Genomic DNA, 21,467 nt, shown 5'->3' with positions numbered 1-21,467 from the left:
CGCTCTTAGAGTCTTTTCAACTTGAGTAGAAATTTAATACATAACATTTTATTGCTTCATCATGTTCATTCCATTAATGCACACAGTCACCTGATCAAAGTTAGGCTCATTCATAATTGATGCCCTGAAGACAGATGACTGAAATCCAGAAGTGTTTTACTTAATTTTTTGGCCTTTAAATTTATTTTAAAAAACCCAAAAGTCCACAAAATCAAGCCATCCCGAAACATTTTCAAGTAAAAAAGCCAAGTAAGAGAATATGAAACTCAAAAGTGAAAACGGTGTTTTTAATAGCTCTAACACTTTCATGTGTTATTCAGGTATCACTTCTCTTTCCTGTCATGATGTTGGTGATGTTACTTCTTCTCTACAACTCCTTGTAAGCTTCAGGATAGATGTGTAAAAGTTCTACCTTAGGGTTTCATTAAAAAAAAAAAAAAAAAAGAGAAAGTCTAAAATAATTTAATAGTTCGTACCTAATGAATATAAACCTGAAAGTAACAATACTTTTAGAACCATCATGTGGTCTTGAATATGTGGTACAATAACTGTTAGAGATGTTTCATAGCAAAGGCATGTAATAAATGCAATCATAAGTTTTTTAATGTTACCTTATTTTAACACTTTGTATGTCCTACTACCTGGAATATAATTGTGAGGAGAGAGCTCCCTCTGATATTTGTATAGAGGTTTCTGTGAGAGTGTCAGGACTGTCAGTTCCATATTCTAGAGTATAAAATTAACTCTGTATTTTTGAGTGGGGGGTGAGGGAGGCTGGGTTGTAAGAGCTGCCCAGCAGGTATTAATTGTATCTTCACATGATGCACAAAATTTCAGAGCCATCTGAAATTGTCAGCATTTAAGGATAATTCTTCACACTTGGTTCATTCTACATATTTCATCAGCCACTTCTGATATTACAGTAAGTATAGAGACTTACAGTAAGTATAGAGACTAAGTATATAGTTTTTTTGGACTAACTTACTAAGTGACAGCTTTCACTGGGTATGTATCTTAACAACTTCTTATCAGTGCTGATAATGCCCTTTATATTTTGATCCTTTCTAAGATGGTAAAAGTTTAAACTGTATTCACGTCTCTGTTCTCTTCATAATTACCACGTGGTCCTGAATTCTTAACAGGATTTTGGTCTCTTGAATCTTTGATTTGCCTTTATTGTAAATAAAATAATTTATTATATATAAATACAAAGGTTCAGTGTTCAACCATTAGATGACTTTCTTACATTTTCTTACATTTAAAATATGTCTCAAACCAGCAGAGGAATTTAGAATACTCATTTTCTCATTTTCATTCCATTGAATGTTTGTGGTAATTGTGAGTGGTTGGTATTGTGCAATTTTAAAAGTTAGAGCTCTTCAATGTAATCATTTTTCTAGGGAATAAATGTGATTGATTAATTGGATACTGAAATAATAGAACTTTGTATTATATGCCCTGTATATTATGTTAGCTTTTAATCAGAATTTGACTCCACTCATGTAAAGAGGGAAACTTAGTCAAGCTAAAATCTGACTCTGAAGCAAGTACTAAAGGGAAAAGTAATTATTTGTTCATTTCTGTGAACTTACTATATGTATTCGCTTAACTTATAACTTCTAATAAGTTAAATAGATTCCATATGCTTGAATGAAAATTAGTTTTTATGAGCTCTTTGCAGCTGTTTTTGTTTAGTTTGGATTCATAAATCATGATACAGAAAATAGTGCAGAAATTGTGTTACTCTGCTAGTTAAAAAAAGGGATTTGGAGAGTAGTATTTTACTTTTCCATCCCAACTTGAACATAGTTCAGTTTCTGTTCTTACCATATTCCCCAGTGTTATTACTACTAAGTTAGTTGAGATTTTTCCCCACTGAAAGAAAATTTAGCTGTTTTTAAAAGGGGTTTTCTTCCTCTTTGTAATGTCACTTAAGCTATTCATACCACTAAAAAAATGAGGCTTGAAGTCTGCCTCAGCTGATTTTGCAGGTGAAATAGATACTTCTGTTTATTCTACTACCATTCTTTTTGTTGTAATAGTTTTGTGTTCAGTCTTACTGAATTGCTTAAGATGTTAGTGGGAAATGTTAAAGAAAAACAGTGTTGGAGAACTGTGAAAAAATCAGTTATGCAGGAAAAATTTAAATGTTCATGAGGAACTAACTGAACAGGTGCCCCTGTTTTCTTGGTATCAGACTCCAGTTTGCTCTCCAAAGCCCCGTTAAGAATTTATTATTTAGAATATTTATCCCTTAGGGTAGAATTCTTTCCAGCACAGTATTCTGGGATGACTATAGATGTAGCAATGTTGCTGCTGACACTTGCTTACATAGTAGTTAAAAATTCAGGGTTTTGAAGTGTCTTTTGGATGCCTGTTGGATGAAAGAACTGACCCTTGCACATTTGTGATCAGGTGTATCTATTTGGTAAAATGTCTGTGAGACCTGAAGGGGTGCCCTGCAGCCTCCCACTGTCCATCCATCCCAGTGTTCGTGCTCCAGCAATGGTGATGGAGAGGTAAATTAGGGAGAGCACATCTGTTACAGTCCCAGCTGCTTCTTGCAGTCTCTTCACCTCAAATTCCCCCAGAATTAGCAGTTGCTGGATTAGAGGTGTTAGAGGGTACATCTATGCTAGGTCTGTGTAAACCTTTAGCATTCTGTTCTGATCAGGAGTGGTGATTTTCTTCAACTATCAATGCAGATCTAGGCAACCTAGATCATCTAAGGCGTGTGTTCTAAATCACTGGAGAAATATACTCAGAGGAATATTCTGCTTTGGTAGCTTTGAAAAATCCCTTATGAAAACACTCAAATTGTCCCTCTCAAAAGTTGATAGGTTTTTTTCTTTAAGGTAAGTCTGCAGAGATTGTTTTTGTAAATAAGTTTGTTTCAGCCCTTGATTTTTGCCTTAGTGTGTGGAAAAAAATAATGTCATCCTGAGGCCTCCAGAGGCTGGACAAGAGTTTTACCTGTGTGTTTTCCTGACAGACACTGTTACTACAAAAATATTTTTCCTAGGCTGACTAGCTTACTTGAGCTACAGACAAGCCAGTTATATATTTCTTTCCTGACGTGTCAAACATCCATAATATTCACTTGCGAGTTTTTTAAGCCCTTTTCAAGCAACAGAATAGAAATGGTGTCTGTGGCAGCAGCTGCTTCATGGATAGTGTGTCATATAGATGATAATTTAATTTAAAAAATTTTAGAAAGAAGTGATTTTTCTGTGGCACCTCCCTTGTCGGGATGCTTTTTTATTTGTAAAGCAGTTTAATTTTTCTGATTATAATAATAACACAGGAGTCAAAATAAAGCCCAGCTGTCTTTGGGGTTCTTGTCCAAAATAACCCTTCATTTTTTAATTCTCACTGATCAGCAGCTTTTTAGCTAAAATGTTCACCTTACCTTCTAGGTTTTTTTTTAGGAAGCTGTGGTTCTCGTTTCACCACATCCTCATTTGCACTCTGAATTAGATCTGAATGTCTGAGGATTTTGAGATGAAGTGTAACTTGTGTTCCCTGTAGCTCAATACACTGTAAAATAGCCAGAACTGATTTCTTTCAGAAATGTGGCTGATTTGTAGAGCACTTGGGTAGGGAACAAGATCGTGTGTTCCAGGTTGTACTTGGTCTGAATTCCTGTCTCTTAGAATTAATGTTCTTATTATCTGATAAGCAAGAGTAATCTTTAAATTGGAATCATTGTAATGCAAAGCAGGCACAATATTTGAGTTCTTAATATGTGAATTTTTCTGGTGGGCTGCATGGAAGCTGCAGGATGGTCTGCTGAGTTACCAAATGCATGGGTATATTTTCCGTTTTTCAGCGCATGAGTTTTCAGTCCAGCCAAATTTTTCTATTCATAGAAATAAGTGGTTGTCACTTGTGTAATTGCAGTTAAGCAGTAGTTAATGCTTGCTTTGTCCAACAGTTGTGGCATAACTGCAGTTCATGTCAATGAAAGTGTATGCATATTGGTTTTTTTCTTCCTTTGTCTATAATGTCTAAAATTGAATTGTTCTTTTGTAAAAGTTCAGTATGTTTATTGATAAAAGTGTTAACTATCTTTGCAGCATGGGAGAAGATAGTGGGTTCCTTTCATGTGTGCATTTGAGTGAATATTTTACATACTCTTATTTTTTGTTAAGGTAATGTTCTCTTTAGGATTTAATTTTATTTTTTTATACTAAAAACTATTAGCTGCAAGCTTTATTGAAGCACCCTGAGTTAGATGATAACAAAACAGGTAAAATGCAACATATATAATTGCTTGTCTTCTGTTTATAGATTATTTAAAGAGCAACCGTGGAGTTGCCACTCAGTTTCTGCTCCAGTGCAGGGTTTGGGAGGGCTTTTGGGGGAACCGTGAGACCTCCATCACCTTTCCTGGGGGGAAGGGGCCCCACAGCTGAGCTCTGCACAGCGGAGGATGGGCGGTCACTGCCTCTCACCAGAGGTTTGTGCACCACACACCCAAAGCCTCTCTGCCCCCACCCTTTGGTGTGAGGGTCCGTGCCAGCCTGGCAGCCCTGGGCCGTGGTCTCCAGCTTGATCCCTCTGGGAATGTCTTCTTCTTCCCAGCCCAGGCCTGAGTCACTTGATCTCCGTCAACGTGCAGCCCAAGGCTCCATTCAGGGTCTGGGTGGTTTTCTCTGCAGCTTTTATACAGTTTTGCTGTAATAGGCAAAAGTCTTTCATGGAGATGTTTAAGCCATAAATTATAACATTTCAGTCTCCAACCATCCGGTTACTGAATTGATTCACGCAAAAAGCAAAACAAACTAAAAAAACTTGGGTCTAGTCATGGACTTCTGAGAAACTTCAAGCAGTCAGACTTCAACAGGGCTCAAAAAATGAAAACAGCATATCAAATGCTTTTAGAGAGCTGAGGGTTCAGTCATAAAATGAAAAGATGTTTCTCCGTTAACCTATTGATACTAAAGTTATGATCTCTACCCTCAGGTATATTGTTGGTGTAAAATTATTGGGAAGCTGCAAAACTTGTTTGCCAAACTGTTAGAAAATTACAAAAATAGAAGCCTTTTCTCATAAAATGACAAGTATTCTTTCAATCCTACTGTTACTTCCAGCAAATTTATTAGGGTTAGAGTCCCTAGTTAGTTAGTGGAGCTGCCCATACTGACTGGTTTAAATATGCTGCTTTTCATAGGCAGAATAAGAGAGGAGCACTGATTTCTTGCATTCCTTCCTGTATAGCATGAAGTGAATCACAGGTTAAAAGTATATGCTGATTAAGTCATGATGACAGCTGAAGAGTTGGAAGAAGTTTGCATCAAAACTAAGGCTTATGATTTTTGGTGCACCTTCAAAAATCATGCATAACAATCCATATGAACAACTCTGAGGTTTCAAACTAAAGCCTTCTAAAATTAGTGTACATCAAGGTCTCTGGTTGCATTTCTGTGTATGCAGAATGACTTCTATAAGTTTCTAGTTAATGGCAGATTTTGGACTTAAAATATATATGATGGATTTAATCTAAAGGAAACCAGAAGGAATGTGGTTGAAGGTATTTTGGTATAGATTAGATCCACAGAATTAAAATGGCTTTCTAGTTCAAATTCTGATGGATTTTACTGTTGTTTTTCTGTTTCTGTTTTGCAGTGTTATGTGGGAGCCAATGGGAGATGGTAAAAAGATTATTTCACTGGCTGATAACAACATATTATTGTGGGATTTGCAGGAAAGTTCAGCCAAGGCTGTGGTAAGAAATTTTCTTTTAACAAAACATGCTATACTTGAATATAGTCAAAACAGCAGCATTCCTTAGCTTAGAATTTGCTAATCTTTTAACTATTCCTTCAGAAGTATCTCGTTGCCTATGAGGTAGGTGGGGGAAATGAATATTCTACCATTGTCTTATTCAAGCGTGTTTAAGAGTGGTATTTTAGTACCTGTTGGTAGTGGGTAAATGTTTTCTTTGTTCTGGAGTTCCCCTTACTGACTGTCCTTCTGCTTTTATAGTGAGAAATCTAGAATAAAGCAGTTCTAATTTGGTGAATGTCTACAAGTGGAAAAATTAATGATCAGTCAAGCCAAAGGTTGCTGAATTCAGATAATGGTGTAGTAACTCACATTGGTTAATACCATGCAGCCCTTTATTTAATTTACAACTCTGGATTGTATAAGCATAATATAAGTTTCTCTATTTGCTATGTACTGATTTGAATTTTCAATGTTAGTTTTATTTAGTAATATGCAGTTTATTCAGATTATTTCACTTATTGTTAAAAATGTTATATTCAAGAACATATATAAAAAGTGTCATTGGCATAGATTTTTGTCTGATTATGCCATATGATAGAATGTATGTAGAAAACTTTGAATGATTCCATGTAGTCATTTAGATCAGTGTCTGTGCTTATAAATGGAAACTTGTTATGCCAAGGACATTGCTATTCATTTGATCTGTTGTCACCTTTAACTCCTTAGGTCAGGGTTAATTCTTTTCCTGGATGCACAGAATCAGTTTTTTCAACTTAGTCAATACACTGTGTCCTAAAATCTTTCCTGTTTATACCACCTGACTGCATGCAAATAGATGACAACGTAATATAATATAGTTTAATACTTTGTGTTTATAATTAAGCCCTTTGGGTTCCTTCTCTAGATGAGAAACTTTAGGGGTTTTTCTCACCTGCAACTTCAATAGTTATGTTGCCTTCCAAGGCTTCAAATTAGTATTTTTTTTTATCAAATTGATGTTGAGAGTTTCTGACAGCTTACCTCCAGGAGCTTGTCTGTCAGGCAATGTATCCCCTGCATTACACCTGCATTAATTAGTATTTCTTTCCTAATGTCTGCATACTACACAAACCTTTCTGCAGTATTGAAAAAGTACTTTGGGGTTGGTACTGCTTCCATGCTATGGGTCCTCATGTCTCTTTGAAGTACTGGGACTGCTAGGCAACTTAGCCTAGCTTAACTTTTCCCCTTCTCCTGCTTTCACTCCTTGTGCACTTCAGTCCTCACTTGCTGAAATTCTTTTGAATGTTAATGAATATTTTCAGTGTTTGACCCCTTTCTCATAACTCTCTCCGATTTTTTCTTAATCCTAACCTCCCTCCCATGGCAGGGGATTGGCATTAAATGATCTTTAAGGCCCCTTTAAACCCAAACCATTCCATGACTGTGATTTCCTCTAGGATGCTGTCTGGTGTATCATCAGTTTCTCTGTGGAAATCTTGTCATGAATGCCAAATTTTATGGGGCTTTTGTTCCTCATTTTATATTGCTTGGGAATTATTTACTAGAATTTTGTATGTTGTGTCTTCCTTATACTATTCCTTTATCAAAACTAAACCCCTACTCTATCACACAAATATTTGTGCAGATAACTATGATTTCCATTTTCGTTTCCTTCCATTGCTAGAATTATGATCTGTGTAATTTTGGAGAGGAATAGATGCTATCAAATTTTGTAATTTCAGCATGATTTGAGGAATCAGTATTTTTATCCTCAAAGCAGCATTCAGCTTGCAGATCCTTTCAGTATTTCAAGTAGTATTACTTATTAGAGTATTTTTTAATTGGTACTTCTAAAATATTCTTGTACTACATCAGATGTTGATGGCACAAAAGAACTCTAGAAGGCAAAGTGATAAAGGAATTAAGGGGATTTAACTTGTGACATTATATGTTTATATTTTTATGAAAGGAAAATAATACAAGCAAATGTGAAGTTCTGTATCAAGGAAACCACTTCACCTAATGAAGTAGATATATCAACCCTTGATTGACATCTTCAGATAAGAGCATTTAAAAATCTTTGTTAAAAACCTTTGTTTGCAGAAGTTAAGAATGTTGTTCAGATTTTACAATCAGGCCCTCAGGAGGCTTGATATTGAATTTGACTGATCCTCCGTATTTCCATCTTAATCTAGTATCTCATGTGATTGCACTGTAAACAAGCATTATTTGTGATTAAAATTTTACCTGAGGATAACTGTTTAGCATAATCAGTCTTCTGCTCCAGCAGCTTTGGGTTGTTCTTAGATGATACGTACTTCAATACCAAGTCATACACTGCTGTTAAAGTGAAGTTTGATAAAGTTCACTGAAGCTTGACTATCAGAAAACACATCTCCATGCATCAAAATCTTGAGCCCAGTGAATCACTTCTCAGATGATTAGAATTCTTGAAATTTTTGAATGTTGAATTTTTGTCTGCAACAAATTTGTCTTACACGTGTCTGTAGATTCCTGAGCTAGCTGGAGTCCAGCTGAACAAGACTGAGGAAAGCATAAGCATCTCTTTAAGAGGTCTGCACAAGAGTTTCTAGTAATGAAATTTAAGACGAGCTGAAGTCCAGTATCATAGGCTTTTTCAGGACTAGAAGTGACTGTGGTGCATTTCTGAAATATTCAAAGATTGCCTTCTTACTAAGAAATTAACTGTATACTTGTATATATGGCTGAAAAATAATAACTTTTATTTTGTAGCAATTTTATATTTGCAAAAAATATATATTGCTGACAGTTACAAAGAGAAATAAAGAAAAACAAGCAATGTTTTGTTACGCAGTTGGCTTTCCCTTAAAAAAAAAAAAAGAGAAAACCCCTCCTCCATAAACCAACACTCTACTCCAATTTTTGCTGCTGTAGTATTTAGAATGTGAGAGAAATCTGTGTGAACAGGTTAATTATAAAACAGATAGCATTAGTAGAGGTAAGTAGTAAATATATTTTCCATTTGGTTTTCACCATGGACAAGGAGTGTTTGTAGACTAATGAGCTGTTGGTGAAACAGTGATTTCTTTCTGTGAATATCCTGTTTATAAGGGATTGTTGCATGCATAATATATCATAATGCTAAAAAGCACATGATTTCTATTTTAATGTTTTTTTATCAGAATCTAAAATGAGACTTTATTGAGATATTAATAAAAAGAGCTTTTTTTTTTTTTTTTGGCCTGGAAAGCAGATATAAAACAGCCTAAAGCAAAGAAATCAGGTTTTGCCATATTAAAAAAGAGGCATGTCAAGGCAAATTAAAAAAAAAAAAAACAACAAACAAAAAACCACAATATTTCCTTTATATGCAGTTACAGGGAGGTTATGTAAATGACAAGAGGAGTTGTCTTTACTGTTCATTAAGATGGAAGGTTGTCCATTTTTGGGATCTCCTGGCCACCTGATGTCTTATCACCTAACGTCCTTTGTTTCAAGCAGGCAGTGACTAAGCAGGATGTAAATGGTGTTGGGGAAACGTCCCTGTCTGACCATCCAGGAGTCACTGTGGCAGTCACACTCCCGTGGGCAGAGACTTTGGGCAGCTCCAGGGGGCTGACAGGGCCCTGCTGGACTCGCTGCATGCCCCAGCTCACACATTCCAGGTTTCCCATAGCAGTCTCTCAGTCCTCTCCATCCCTTAAGTAATTTAATCACAGTGCTGCAGCAAAACAGCCTGGGCTGGTGCCTCTCATGAGGGACCCTGAATAAAGAAAATCCAGAGGTTTTATGCCCTCCAGTTTATGCAGCTAAAGTCTGGGGTCTTCCTTCTCAATCCTCTGCTCCTGCTGTGTCTCTGAGTGTCCAGTCAACTGACTGTGACACAGGTGCCTGTGCCTTTTGTTGTGCAAATGGTCAGTGCTTCTTTCCAGCCCCTTGCCTCATTTCCCTCCGCCGTCCAAAGTTCAGTCTGCAGCTGCACACCAAGCTAGCTCCACTGAATGTTTTCCTCAACACTAGTGAACTTATATATTCTGTAGGGATTGCTAAGGGAAGAACATCTTTATATGCAAAATAGGCATGTTGTGTAGACTTGTAAGTAAAATAGCAGTGTACTTCTTTGTGTATATATGTGTTATTACTAAAAATGTTGTAACTAAAACTTAAATCAAGAGCCTAGGATTAAAATAATAGCAGTGTCAATGTGTTTGAATTGTTTTCTCTTTTTGTAAAAAGCACATGATGGTGTTCAAGTTGAGTAATATCATCATTGTTAACTAAAAGTAAGATCAGGTCCACTGTATCTATATCAGGTAATAAAGGTAAGGGGGTATTCACTACACTGGTGCATCACTGCTCTTCCTGTTTTTACAACACCTTTCAATTGCTTCCCTTTTTTGCATAGGTACATATTATAGGCCATTTTAATGGCAAGAGGTAGACCAAATGCTACTTTTATGGACCTTTGATGTTTATGAAAGTTTGTCTAAAATTCAGGTATAATATAAACGAAAAATTGAAAATATGTGTGTCTTTAAAATTTTGTGTCGGCCAGAATTTCTGCTTCTCTACAGTGATCAAAACTTCAGAGTCTGATTTGGTTTCTTTTCTGTATCTGCCTGTGATTTACAAGTCACATTGTTTCATTAAAATTAGCCTGAAGAATTGTGCAGTTCCCAATAGAATCAGAGCTTCTTGGTAATAAAATTATTGGTGTGTCCATTCTCTGAATTATCTAGTCAGCTTGGGATAAGAAACGTTTGCTAACTGTAATTTACTGTACAGTTCAGTGGGTTTGTTTGGGTTCATTTTGGTTTTGGTTTGGGGTTTTGTTTTTTATTTTCTTTCAGTATTTTTTTTGCTAACTTGTTTCCACCTTACAGTGTTCAATTTGCCTGTATTTACATTAAGACAAGCTTCTCCTGTCCTTTTGATCACTCCCTTTATTATTGTTTTGAGGACATTACCTTCTGGGGTGAAACTAATCTTATGCTCACTGCATCATTACCTTTTGCAATTAAATTAGCTATTCTTTGCCATTTATAATCATTAGCTGGACCCAAGAGAAGCCCAGACAATGCACAAGGTGTGGATAGAATCTGCTGAGAAGAAGACAGTTAATATTTCTGTGTACAGATTTGAGGTCAGATGTCAACAAATTGCTAGAACTCTTTCTCGAGTAAATGCAGTGTGTTTGGCATGGCAGCAGAACGAAATATAGATATGAAAAACAGAAAAATATCTAGATTTTAATATGTTTTCACAAAGGGGACAAATAGAGGTGTGGGCTTGATCATTCTAATCCAAACTATTATAATTATATTCCTTTTAGATTTCTCGTGGATTATTTAGCAGCATTCATGTTGTCTTGGTTCAGAACAATGGATAATATCAAGCAGTGGCATTCCAGGCTATCCAGAATATATTTTGGGGAAGATTTCACAGGTTATCTGGATAAAAGTGATGTATCCAAATAGAGAGAACGTTAGGAATAAGCATGAGATGCTTTCTTGGCAAGATAGCTGCTATTTCTCAAGGCAGGAAATACCTTGTGGAATTCAGTGGAGAACTTTTTAGCACCCCATTACTACTGCAACTAAAATAAACATAGATTAACTATAGGAGGGCAGAAAACTGTCAGAAGAAAAAAAAAAAAAGGGAAATTACTGATCAGAATGAGAGTAGGAACCAGCTCATAGGGTTGGAATCAATGTTATTTAATGGTCACCTTAACGATAGAATAGAAGTAGGAGTGAAATAATGAAAATTATTGCTGGCAGAGCTTGCAATGCATCATCAGCATATAAGAATAACAATATAGTTCAGAGGATGAACTGGTTATTTAGTTTAATTTTTGTAGTATGAAGCAGAAAACTTATGTTTAAGGAATAAAAATATTTTCTTACTGTAATCCAGAAACTCAGCACTTAAAAATATGTGAATTTTGTTACTTAGCTATTCTGAGAATAGCTCTGAGCTGCCAGTATGATGAGGCTATTTGAAAAGGTAAATAGTTTTAAGATGGTTCAGGAGTCAAGAACAGTTATGAAAGGACTCCATGGCATGGTTTCCTGCAGTTGGAGGAATTGAACTCAATTTACCATCCTCATCAACTTTTTTGTTTCTGTCAGTAACAAGTCAGAAGAACATCATGCCTTTTAATGTCCATCTCAAAATAGTCTGCTTGGGTTTGTCTACTTAGTGTAGCCTGTAATCTGTCTTTCTTCTAAGTACGTTCCTGTTCTGTTCTTGGTCACATAGCTCTTCTTTTCTTGGAAGAGAGCATGAGTTGTTGGTTCACGGTCTCCATGCTGCTTGTGGTTTTCCTAGATAATTTCTGTACCCTTTCCATTTAATATGGGTTTTGGGTTTTTTTGAAGGATAGCGCCTGTCCTTTCCTCTTTCCAAGTCAGATCTTATGTAATCAAATTTTGAAGCAGGAAAATCAACCTCAGTCCTTGATATTTTGACAAAAATAAGTTGGAGTCATTGATACTTTGATTTGAATACACAGAAATCAGTCCTAGATCTAGGATATCCTAGGACAGATTTTTTTCATATTTTGGTTCTTTGTTTTTGTAAAACCCCTTCCTTCACTGAGGTTAACATAAACAATGTAACATGATCAGAATAGAACTGTTTAATATTTTTTTGAATATTTTTTTCTTACTTCAAAATGTTGCTCTAGTGCAACTGTAGTATAATATCATGCTTCTTTTCTATTTTTGTTCTTGTGTCACCAGATTTAGGCATTGTTCCAGCTAAGCATTTAGGAATAGTGTAAAATCCATCCATACTCCAGTAACCATTTTACACTGTTCAAGATTTCATTTTCTCCAGACTTCTTTTCTGAAATCAGTGTGATCCTTGCACATTGCAAGAGTAATTCCTGATTTTGCTGTCTAAAAATAGACATTCCATCTTAGTCTATTCCGTTCCTTTTTCCTTAATGGAACTCCCATTTTGTGTTTATAAAATAATAATATGAATTGTTTATCCAAACTATCCCATGAGGCCCTCACACCTGCATGTCTTCATCCCCTGGGCAGCACAGATCTTAACCGTCATGCAAGAATAATGCTTAAAATACACCTATGTCATGTTTTCCTTCCCTTTTGTAGTTAGCTTTTCTGCATTTAAAGAGGTGGAGGGAAGATTTCAAGGTAAAAAGTGCGCTTACTTACCTGTCCATATATTCAGAATGAATTAAAATTACAACTAAGGTGGTTTTGAACCTGCATTTTGATTCTGAGCTACCAATTTTGTTTCCTTTATTTCTTGATGTCTAGGAAGGAAACTTGTATACTTCATTCTGTTACATAAGAATTCCTTTTTATGTATGAAAATGTCTCTTCTTTATCTCCAAATTGTCCTTTAAATCCTTGCAGTTGCTTTCAGGTTCATAGATGACATGGAAAAGAAGACCAAGTCAATTAAGAACTTGTCTGTATATATAGTTGGACATCTGTATAAGGAAAGATGTCATTTAATTTACTTATGAATTGCTTATGAAGGCAAGGATTAATTGGCCCACTTAGCATGTAGGTGTTTTTTTTCATATGTTATTGAGAAATAACACAGTATGTGTGTGCTGGCCTCAACCCTAAACTTTTGACTGCAAAGAAGAAAAATTTGATCTTTTTATAGTAGCTTACACGTTATATATATATATATATATATATATATATATATATATATATATATATATATATATATATATATATATATATGTGTGTGTGTGTGTGTGTCTGTATATATGTCTCGAAGAAAGTATAGTCTACTGCTGACAAAGACCCTCAGACCCTCTGCCCTGAGTCATGTTTTGAATATTATGATGCTTTCCATCTCAAGAGCAGATTTTTTAAATACCTGAGAAAATATACTCCCTTTGTTGGTTCTATCTTATTGTCAGTGATAGCATTGGCTTCCCTCCCCCCAATCTCAGCTTTGAATGGCCAAGTCTGCTTTCTAAAGAAACTTATTTAATTTTTGAAATGACCTACGCAAGCTATGAATATTCTCTTGAGCTTGGAATCTAGTATATGTCAAAAAATAAAAATGAATTGTATTATCTAGTGTCCAGTGTTCTGTGCAGTGCTTTTTCTTTCTCTTAATAATCTGTGAGTTGTAGAAATGTTTTCAGGCAGTATTTGTTCTAGAGGAGTAGGTTTGGCCAAAGTGTTAATCTTACTCATTAACACATGAGCACATTAATACACAAGCAGTATTCCCTTGTATGCTGGGAATTCCATGTTATTTAAAAATAAAAAAAACCAACATTGTAATTCCTTGATTTTTAAGCATAGTGCTAAAGAAATTCTTGGTGGAGTTGTAGTAATAAAATTTAGCAAAATGCATACATGAACATTTGTACAATATACAAATAGATTTAGGCCATTTAGTAGTGGCAGCATATTTTTCTGTTGATATCAGTTAAAGTTTATGTAAACAGTTTGTATGTTTTAGTCTTTTTCATCCATTAAAGCATAATATTTGTGCTGAAAAATCTACTATTAAATAGAATATTGATGTTGCATTGGGATCCAACAGGATCCCGTGCCATAATCTGCTTTTGTGAAATACCTCATAATAAAACATTTTGAAATATGAAAGTTGTGTGAAAGATGACCAAATAAGTCTGCTGTTTGTGTAGCTGCTTGAAATTTCTGTAAATTTTGTATCTGATTAAATGCAAATATTTTGGTTTTCCTCTTTCTCTTTAGCTATTAAACAGTTTCAGTAAGTGATCAGAAGTATAAGTAATTTGCAGTGTAGGCAGCTTTGATTTCCCCCATGTTCACATGAAATTGGGGGATAACTTGCCAAACAACTTCAAAGAGAAAGGTGATTACTTTGGACCTTCTTTTCATTAACTGTGGAGATGCAGTGCTGCCTGCTCTAGGATGTGTAAGCCTGGTTTTGGAACCGAAACCTTTTTATGTCACAGATTGTAGATTTGTAATCTAGTATCTACTGTTATTTTCACAGGCATGTATGTGGTGACATGGGCACCTGGGCCTTGACTTCTTTATTTTTAAAAGCTGCTATACATTTATCAAAAAGAGTCTTTGACACCATAACTCTGTTGCTACAGATAAAATTTGGCATTTTGACATGGAAAAAAATCTTGTAAGACTGTTAATGAAGCTAAATGCATATATGTGTGTGTCTGTGTGTGACAGCTACAAATCTGTGCAGTGTGCCCATATTATTTCAACAATGATCTGAAACTTTTTAAGTTTATAGAAGAGTACAGTACTTGTAATAATTTGGCATACATTACACTGCATAAGCCTTTTAAAAAATAGTGATAGAAAATTAGCTCTAGCTTTTATTTGTTGTTTCTGTACTTTTTTTCCTTCAATCTTCGGATTTGGTAGTCTGTTGCACTTGGAGCAATAGGCTGTTGAACAGCTTTGTCTTCATTGCAACTAATTTCATTTTAGTGTTACATTTAGAAACATTGCCAGCTTTGTTTCATTGTTCTAGCTCTCTAGTTCCACAGCCTTGGAAGGGAAAGGACAATTAAAATTTACTTCGGGCAGATGGAGTCCACACCACAATTGTACGCAGATTGCCACGGCCAACGATACCACTGTCCGAGGCTGGGACACACGGAGCATGAGGTGAGGACAGCTTGCAGTCATGTTCTCTAGAAAAGCAATCTCCTTTGGAGGGAGATTTTTGCATTGATCCTAGCATAATTTTTTTGTTTGCAATGATAAGTGGCAATCCTATATATTATAAAAGGAATAGAAAGGCTTGCATAGCTGATATAGTTACAATTTAACAAAGGTTTTTCTCTGGTATTTCCCCTCAGCTTCAATTCTAACTTGTATATTGAGTTTTATTGAACCCTGTACTAGTCTCACAAGGATTTGTTCAATACATAGGAATTACCTGAATGAAGCTGTTTTGTAATTCAACCTGAAAATGCTTTAACAGCAGTCCTGACTATGCTATGAGCTATCTTCATAGCATTTAAAGGTGACTTTAATCTTGGAAGGCAATTCACAAGTTCACTATTCACTTCTGATTTTAACAAAGTGTTCTATACTAGACTAATGATTGTAGCATACTGGGTATAAGAAATCACTGAATCTGTCAAAATCATAACCAAATAGAAGCTTTGAATATGCCTAATAAGGCATTTCCCCTCCTTACTTGTGATTTTGATAAGCAAAGGAGTGATGTTGTGCACATCTGTTGCCATGACTACTAAAGCCTCTTCAAGCTTTTTTAAAAGTACACTTTATCCCCTTAGCACATAGTAATTTATCACTAAACTGAGAAGACTGATGTCTTGTAATAACTTTTGTTGCTTTAAAGGGCGATGACTTTAAATTTAGTTCAGTGGTTCCTGCCAGCTCAAAGTTTTAGCAATAAATCCCTAGTTTGCTAGTCTTTGTGGTTTTCCTGAAAAGATTTATTTAATGAAGGAAAGTTAAAAATACAATAATTAAAAGTTACTTCCTGTGAAGTGTTTGAAAATCATGTTTGAATGTCCTGTTTTTTGCCTTGTAAAATTATATATAAAAATCTAATTTAATTTTATGTAATGTGTATACTTACATTTATAAAGACATCTTGTAAAGACGAGTGGAAAGAGAGGACAAAGGAGAAGGGGTTTTATTAATTTGCTTTTTTTCTAACATATAGCAGGCAGATATTTAGCCAAAGCTTGTGTTTTGAAGAAAGAATATTAAATATTTTAAAGTCTGCTTCATGCTCTGTCTCATTAGAAGAAGCATCTCTATCTTGCATTAAAGAAATTATCTGAGTAACTTCTATGAATGCAAGATTATCTGGATATTGTAGATCCTCAGTGAAAGGGGTAGCTTGGTTAACAGAAGCAAATCCCACTATTATATTTACTTTAAGTAAAGCTCAGAGTAAATAAGTCCTTAAAACTGGTTTGTCCTTAAACCAGTTTGATAACTAGACTGTGCCAAAGAGCTGTTTGCAATATACTCAAAAAGTATGTGCAATAGTAAGTCTCATCTTCAATTAGGCTGTAATATGTCTATTATGTGAATATTTCATAATGATTAGTTAGGCTAGAAGTAGGAGCTTAAAGTCAGGGCAATATAAACAGTGGCAGAATAAGAAGCATAAAAAGAAGGAGGAGGGGAGGAATCAAGGGCAGAAAACTGTCCTTCCAGCAAAGTGAAGAGAAATACTAGAAGCAGCTGGAGTAGCTGCTCCTGCAGAGTGTGGTTATGATAGCTGCAAGATAGAGGAAGTACATTCTTTTGGACATAGCAAACAAAGAAGGGGAGAGAAAAAAAATGATTGTCAGGAAGAGTCCTAGACTAGACTAAGAAGCAGTCGTAATCAGAGAAGAGCTTGTGAAGCAGAGAAGACAGACATTAGGCTGATTGGATTTAGAGAGAGAACTTTATCAGGAAAATTCAGACTCCAAGGCTAAATTCTAAATAATATGTAAGAAGAATAATATGAGCCAATAACTGGAGAAAATGTTCATGTGGTCTGGCATTAATCTTATAATGTAAGGGGGAAATTTAGTGTATGTATTATTGCTGCAGGTAGGGTGAAAAATGATGAAAAGAATATTCATATTTGGGGAGGAAAGGTATCAAACGGTCAGAATAATAGTTAAGTTGGGGATAAAGTCTTACATGGTGAATAGTCCTGAATATACAATGGACAGTAGTATTTTTAAGCCCTTACACACAGGTCTAAGCAATGCAAGAAAAAAGTGATAGGTGCAGTGAAGGAGGAAATATGTGTGTTACCACAGCAAGCATGCTTGAGACTTTTTTTGCCATATACATATTCCAAAAAAATAAATGGAAGCTTGACTTCCACTCCTAGAATACTTGGTACAAAGGCTTACCTGAAGGATATCCTTAGCCTCTCAAACTCTGAGGAGAGTGTTGATGCTAGATCTCTTAGTAATTTCACTGGTGACGGCCAGAACTGTCAAGACAGGGCTTAGTGCAGGCCTGGTATCTTTGAATCTCTCCTTCTGGAGCAATTTTGCTTTGTATTTGTAGTTAGGTATTAACAGCAAGAGACTATCTGATAGTGACAGAAGACCATAAGTATATGTAGTTTTCACAAGAAATAGGAATTTTTGCTCAATATGTTTACTGAAGAGAAACATTTTTCATTTAAAGAAAAACAAAAAGCTCATCAAGTGTTGAAAAGTTCCAGTGAAGACTGTAGGAGATGGTCAAGTCTAAGCAAAACTTTAGATGATATATTGGTGTCTTGGAGAAAACTGGTCATACAGTTGTGGAAACAGGAAAAATCAGACAACCTCCAAGTTTAAGAGGCAAGGTAGGGACACAAACTCATGGCACATGATGTTTTGAATAGATATGCTAGGTTGTTAGCAGTAATACAGATGTTTTCTAAAGTGGTCCAGATGGATGAGGTTGTGTCTGGCTGAGTAGTTTAAGGGCCATGGGTAAATTAGTGATAAATGCAAGAGCTCAAGAATGTAAATTCAATACAGAGCTGTAATAAAAAGTTGTCGTTGATATCTGTTCCAATCTCTGCATCTCAGCTTTTCCTACTGAAGTAGATGTCATAAACAGGGAATTACTATAACTACTTAGGGGTGAAGAAGTTCTTACCTGAAACTGTTGTGGTTTAGTAGCAGACATTTATAACAGTTGTTACAGAGCTGTGCTAGACTCATCTGGAACTACTATTTCCTTTTAACTCCAGATGATCCTAATGGAAACAAACATGGAAGGAACAAAGCGTCAAAGCAAGCTGAGAAATCTATACAAGTCACTGTTGTTAACAACTGGGAATTCCCTAAATCTGCAATAGGAATGGGAGCTCTAGGTCTGTGGGTGCTAAGGGGATTATGCAAGTTTCCAGGGAAACAGATTTCTGTAGGTGGAGTACAGTCAGCTTTTATAGACCGTTTAATCTCTTTTAATGTTTTACAGGCAGATATATTGTATAGAAAATGCTCATGGACAGCTGGTACGAGACCTGGACTTCAATCCCAATAAACAGTACTACCTGGCTAGCTGTGGAGATGACTGCAAGGTGAAATTCTGGGACACGAGAAATGTCACTGAACCAGTGAAGACACTAGAGGAGCATTCCCACTGGTAGAACAAATTATCTGCATGCTGTTTTGTGGGTGGATGGCTTATATCATTTATTCAGCTAATTATTTTATCGTTTAGGAGCAATGCAAACTAACTGTGTTTGTACTGTTGTGCATAATCATTTTTTTGCACAGAGGAAAAGTTTCAGCGTGTCAATGTTCCTTGTGTAATTGTAAATTAAGAGCTTAGACAACATTAGTCTAATTGGCAAGAAACTGTTGTTAGCATTGCTGGGAGATGGGTACACCTTTGAGCAGCACAGCACAGAACTTGGCCCGTGGGGCCCAGCTGGGACACAGGTGTGCCTTCCCAAAAGGAGCCTGATGTGCTGCACCTGATGTGCAGTAATAAAGCAGCTGCCATCCATCCTTCTGTTGTCACATGGTTGAAATATTCAATAATGCAGCTCAACTTTTTTATGTTCTTCACAGTCTTTAAGTCAGAATATGCAGTGAATAATTTTATGCTCTGAAATAACATTTAGAGCCAGTATCTACTGCACTGGCCTGTGGCTGGAGTAAGGAGAGACTCTTGCCTGATAATTTCAGTGCTTAAGAAAAGATGAATTATTCATATTTTATAAAATTTGGGGTAGAGTAATTCTTGCAAAATAGATCCAGTCCCTAAAGCTACTTCAAGGGAGATGAAGATGGGAATTAACAGAAGTATTTTTTATACTTTTTTTCTTTAGAATATTCAAAGAACAAGACAAGAACCATAAGACATTTGGTATTAACTTGATATGTAAAATGTAAAAGTTGAAGAGAAATATAGTCCTACATTTGTTTTAGGATCTCTTTTAAACTTCGCTGTAAGAATGTTGCGAGTTTTTTGTTTAAAAGGCTATTTTTAATCCCTATTTTGCTTTGGGGAAATTTTTATATTCAGGACTTAAGTACTTATCTGGCTTACTCAACAATGATTGGCATGTACCCTCAAGGAATAATATCATTGAATGGTGTGATTAGGTTTTGTTTTTTTTGTTTTTTTTTTATTTAATTGTTGAATTTTAAAGATGCCTCATAGGAAACAGGTGACATGGAAGCTTAAAAGACTAATGAAGATGGCAAAAAATGGTCTTTGGAATGAGGCGTGTTACTTATATGCATATTTAAGACATTGAAAAGATGAATTTTTAGTGCTGCTCTTAAAAAACTTGTTTAACATTGATGCGCTACCTACCATGAATAGTCTCTCATTCTGTCTGATTTTAACTTTTTTAGGGTCTGGAATGTCAGATACAATCATTCTCATGATCAGCTGATCCTTACAGGAAGCAGTGATAGCAGAGTTATCCTGTCTAATATGGTATCAATTTCTTCTGAACCATTTGGCCATATGGTAGATGATGATGAACTCAGTGACCAAGAGGACCAGCATCAAGAAGAGAAGTATGAAGTTTCCTGAGTTTTATGTAGATGCTTATAATTTGTAGTTTCATTGTAATGGTTTACATGCTATTTTTTTTTTTGCTGACTAGGATTTCTATGTACAGGCCTTTCAGGTAAGTAGTTAGAATTTCCACTTTGTTCTTTATTCAGTCTTGGGTGGAATACACTCTTTAAATCTGATTGGCACGGTCACTCTGCATTCACTGGTAGGAAGGGAATGGTGATGCTGAGGATCAGTCCTAAAGTCCACTGGGTTGGTGAAAAGATTCACTTTAAGGGAGCTCTGGTTCAAGTCAAGCATGTAGAATAATCTGGGTTAAGTTGCAATTTGAAAATATGCTTTTGTATTTTTTGTGTATGTGTTAGGACCTGTGGGAAATGTTACCAGTCTAATGATGAGCTTCTGCATGGGCAGAAGAAATGAAGTATAAACACATTTTTTTTTTTTTTAATTTTGCTCTTAATATCTCTCACTGCTCTGGAACCCAGTAACTCATCAGACCTCGATCAAGCAAACCAGAAGCTTGGTTTCAACACTCTTGGTAGAGAATAGTGCATGCTATTGGAAAATGTGGTAAACCCTTCCATTTGGTTTGTAGGAATCAAATATTTTCCTTGTGAATTTTGTATGGATGGGGTTTTAGTAAATTAACTGTATATATGTGTATATAGGAAGTTCTGTAGATTGAGGTTGAGCTGAGGCTTTCTAATCTTGTGACTAGCTTTCATGGTGATCTTCAGCAAACCCTTCCTTTACAAAGTGAATCACAGAATTGCAGAATGAATTAGATTGGAAAAGACCTCTGAGATCAGAGTCTAACCTATGACTGAACATCACTGTGTCAACTAGACCCTGGCAATGACTGCCACCCTCAGTCTTTCCTTGAATACCCCCAGGGATGGTGATTCCACCGCCTCTCTGGGCAGCCCATTCCAATTTCTAATCACCCTTTCTGTGAAGAAATTTCTCTAAATGTCCAACCTAACCCTCCCCTCATATAGTTGAGGCTGTGTCCTCTCCTGTCACTTGTTGCATGGGAGAAGAGACTGACCCCCAGCTGGATACAGTGTCCTGTTGGGCAGCTGTAGAGGGCAGTAAGGTCGCCCCTGAGCCTCCTGCAGACTAAGCAGCCCCAGCTCCCTCAACCCCTCCTCATGTGACTTATTAGACCCTTCACCAGCTCCATTGCCCTCTTCTGCACAGCTCTGCTAAGCTGTCTGCAATGACACAGGCAGATTAACTCCTGAATGATCTTTTAAAATAAAGAATAGTCAGATGTGATAAGGA

General features: G+C 36.0%; 1 protein-coding gene across 2 annotated transcripts in view; it reads left to right on the top strand.

Moving 5' to 3' along the window:
• EIPR1 (EARP complex and GARP complex interacting protein 1) overlaps positions 1 to 21,467 on the top strand; it is a 125,439-nt gene that overhangs the window by 39,195 nt on the left and 64,777 nt on the right. For both annotated transcript variants that reach the window (XM_063150795.1, XM_063150793.1), the window contains exons 5-8: positions 5,629 to 5,728; positions 15,184 to 15,320; positions 18,621 to 18,788; positions 20,012 to 20,179. In XM_063150795.1, coding sequence (XP_063006865.1) covers positions 5,629 to 5,728; positions 15,184 to 15,320; positions 18,621 to 18,788; positions 20,012 to 20,179 — 573 coding nt within the window. The remainder of the gene's footprint in view (positions 1 to 5,628; positions 5,729 to 15,183; positions 15,321 to 18,620; positions 18,789 to 20,011; positions 20,180 to 21,467) is intronic.

This window comes from Melospiza melodia, chromosome 3, assembly GCF_035770615.1.
Source record: "Melospiza melodia melodia isolate bMelMel2 chromosome 3, bMelMel2.pri, whole genome shotgun sequence".
Lineage (NCBI taxonomy): Eukaryota > Metazoa > Chordata > Aves > Passeriformes > Passerellidae > Melospiza > Melospiza melodia.
The sequence above is the reverse complement of the archived record's forward strand: the minus strand, read 5'-3'. Positions and strand labels throughout refer to the sequence as shown.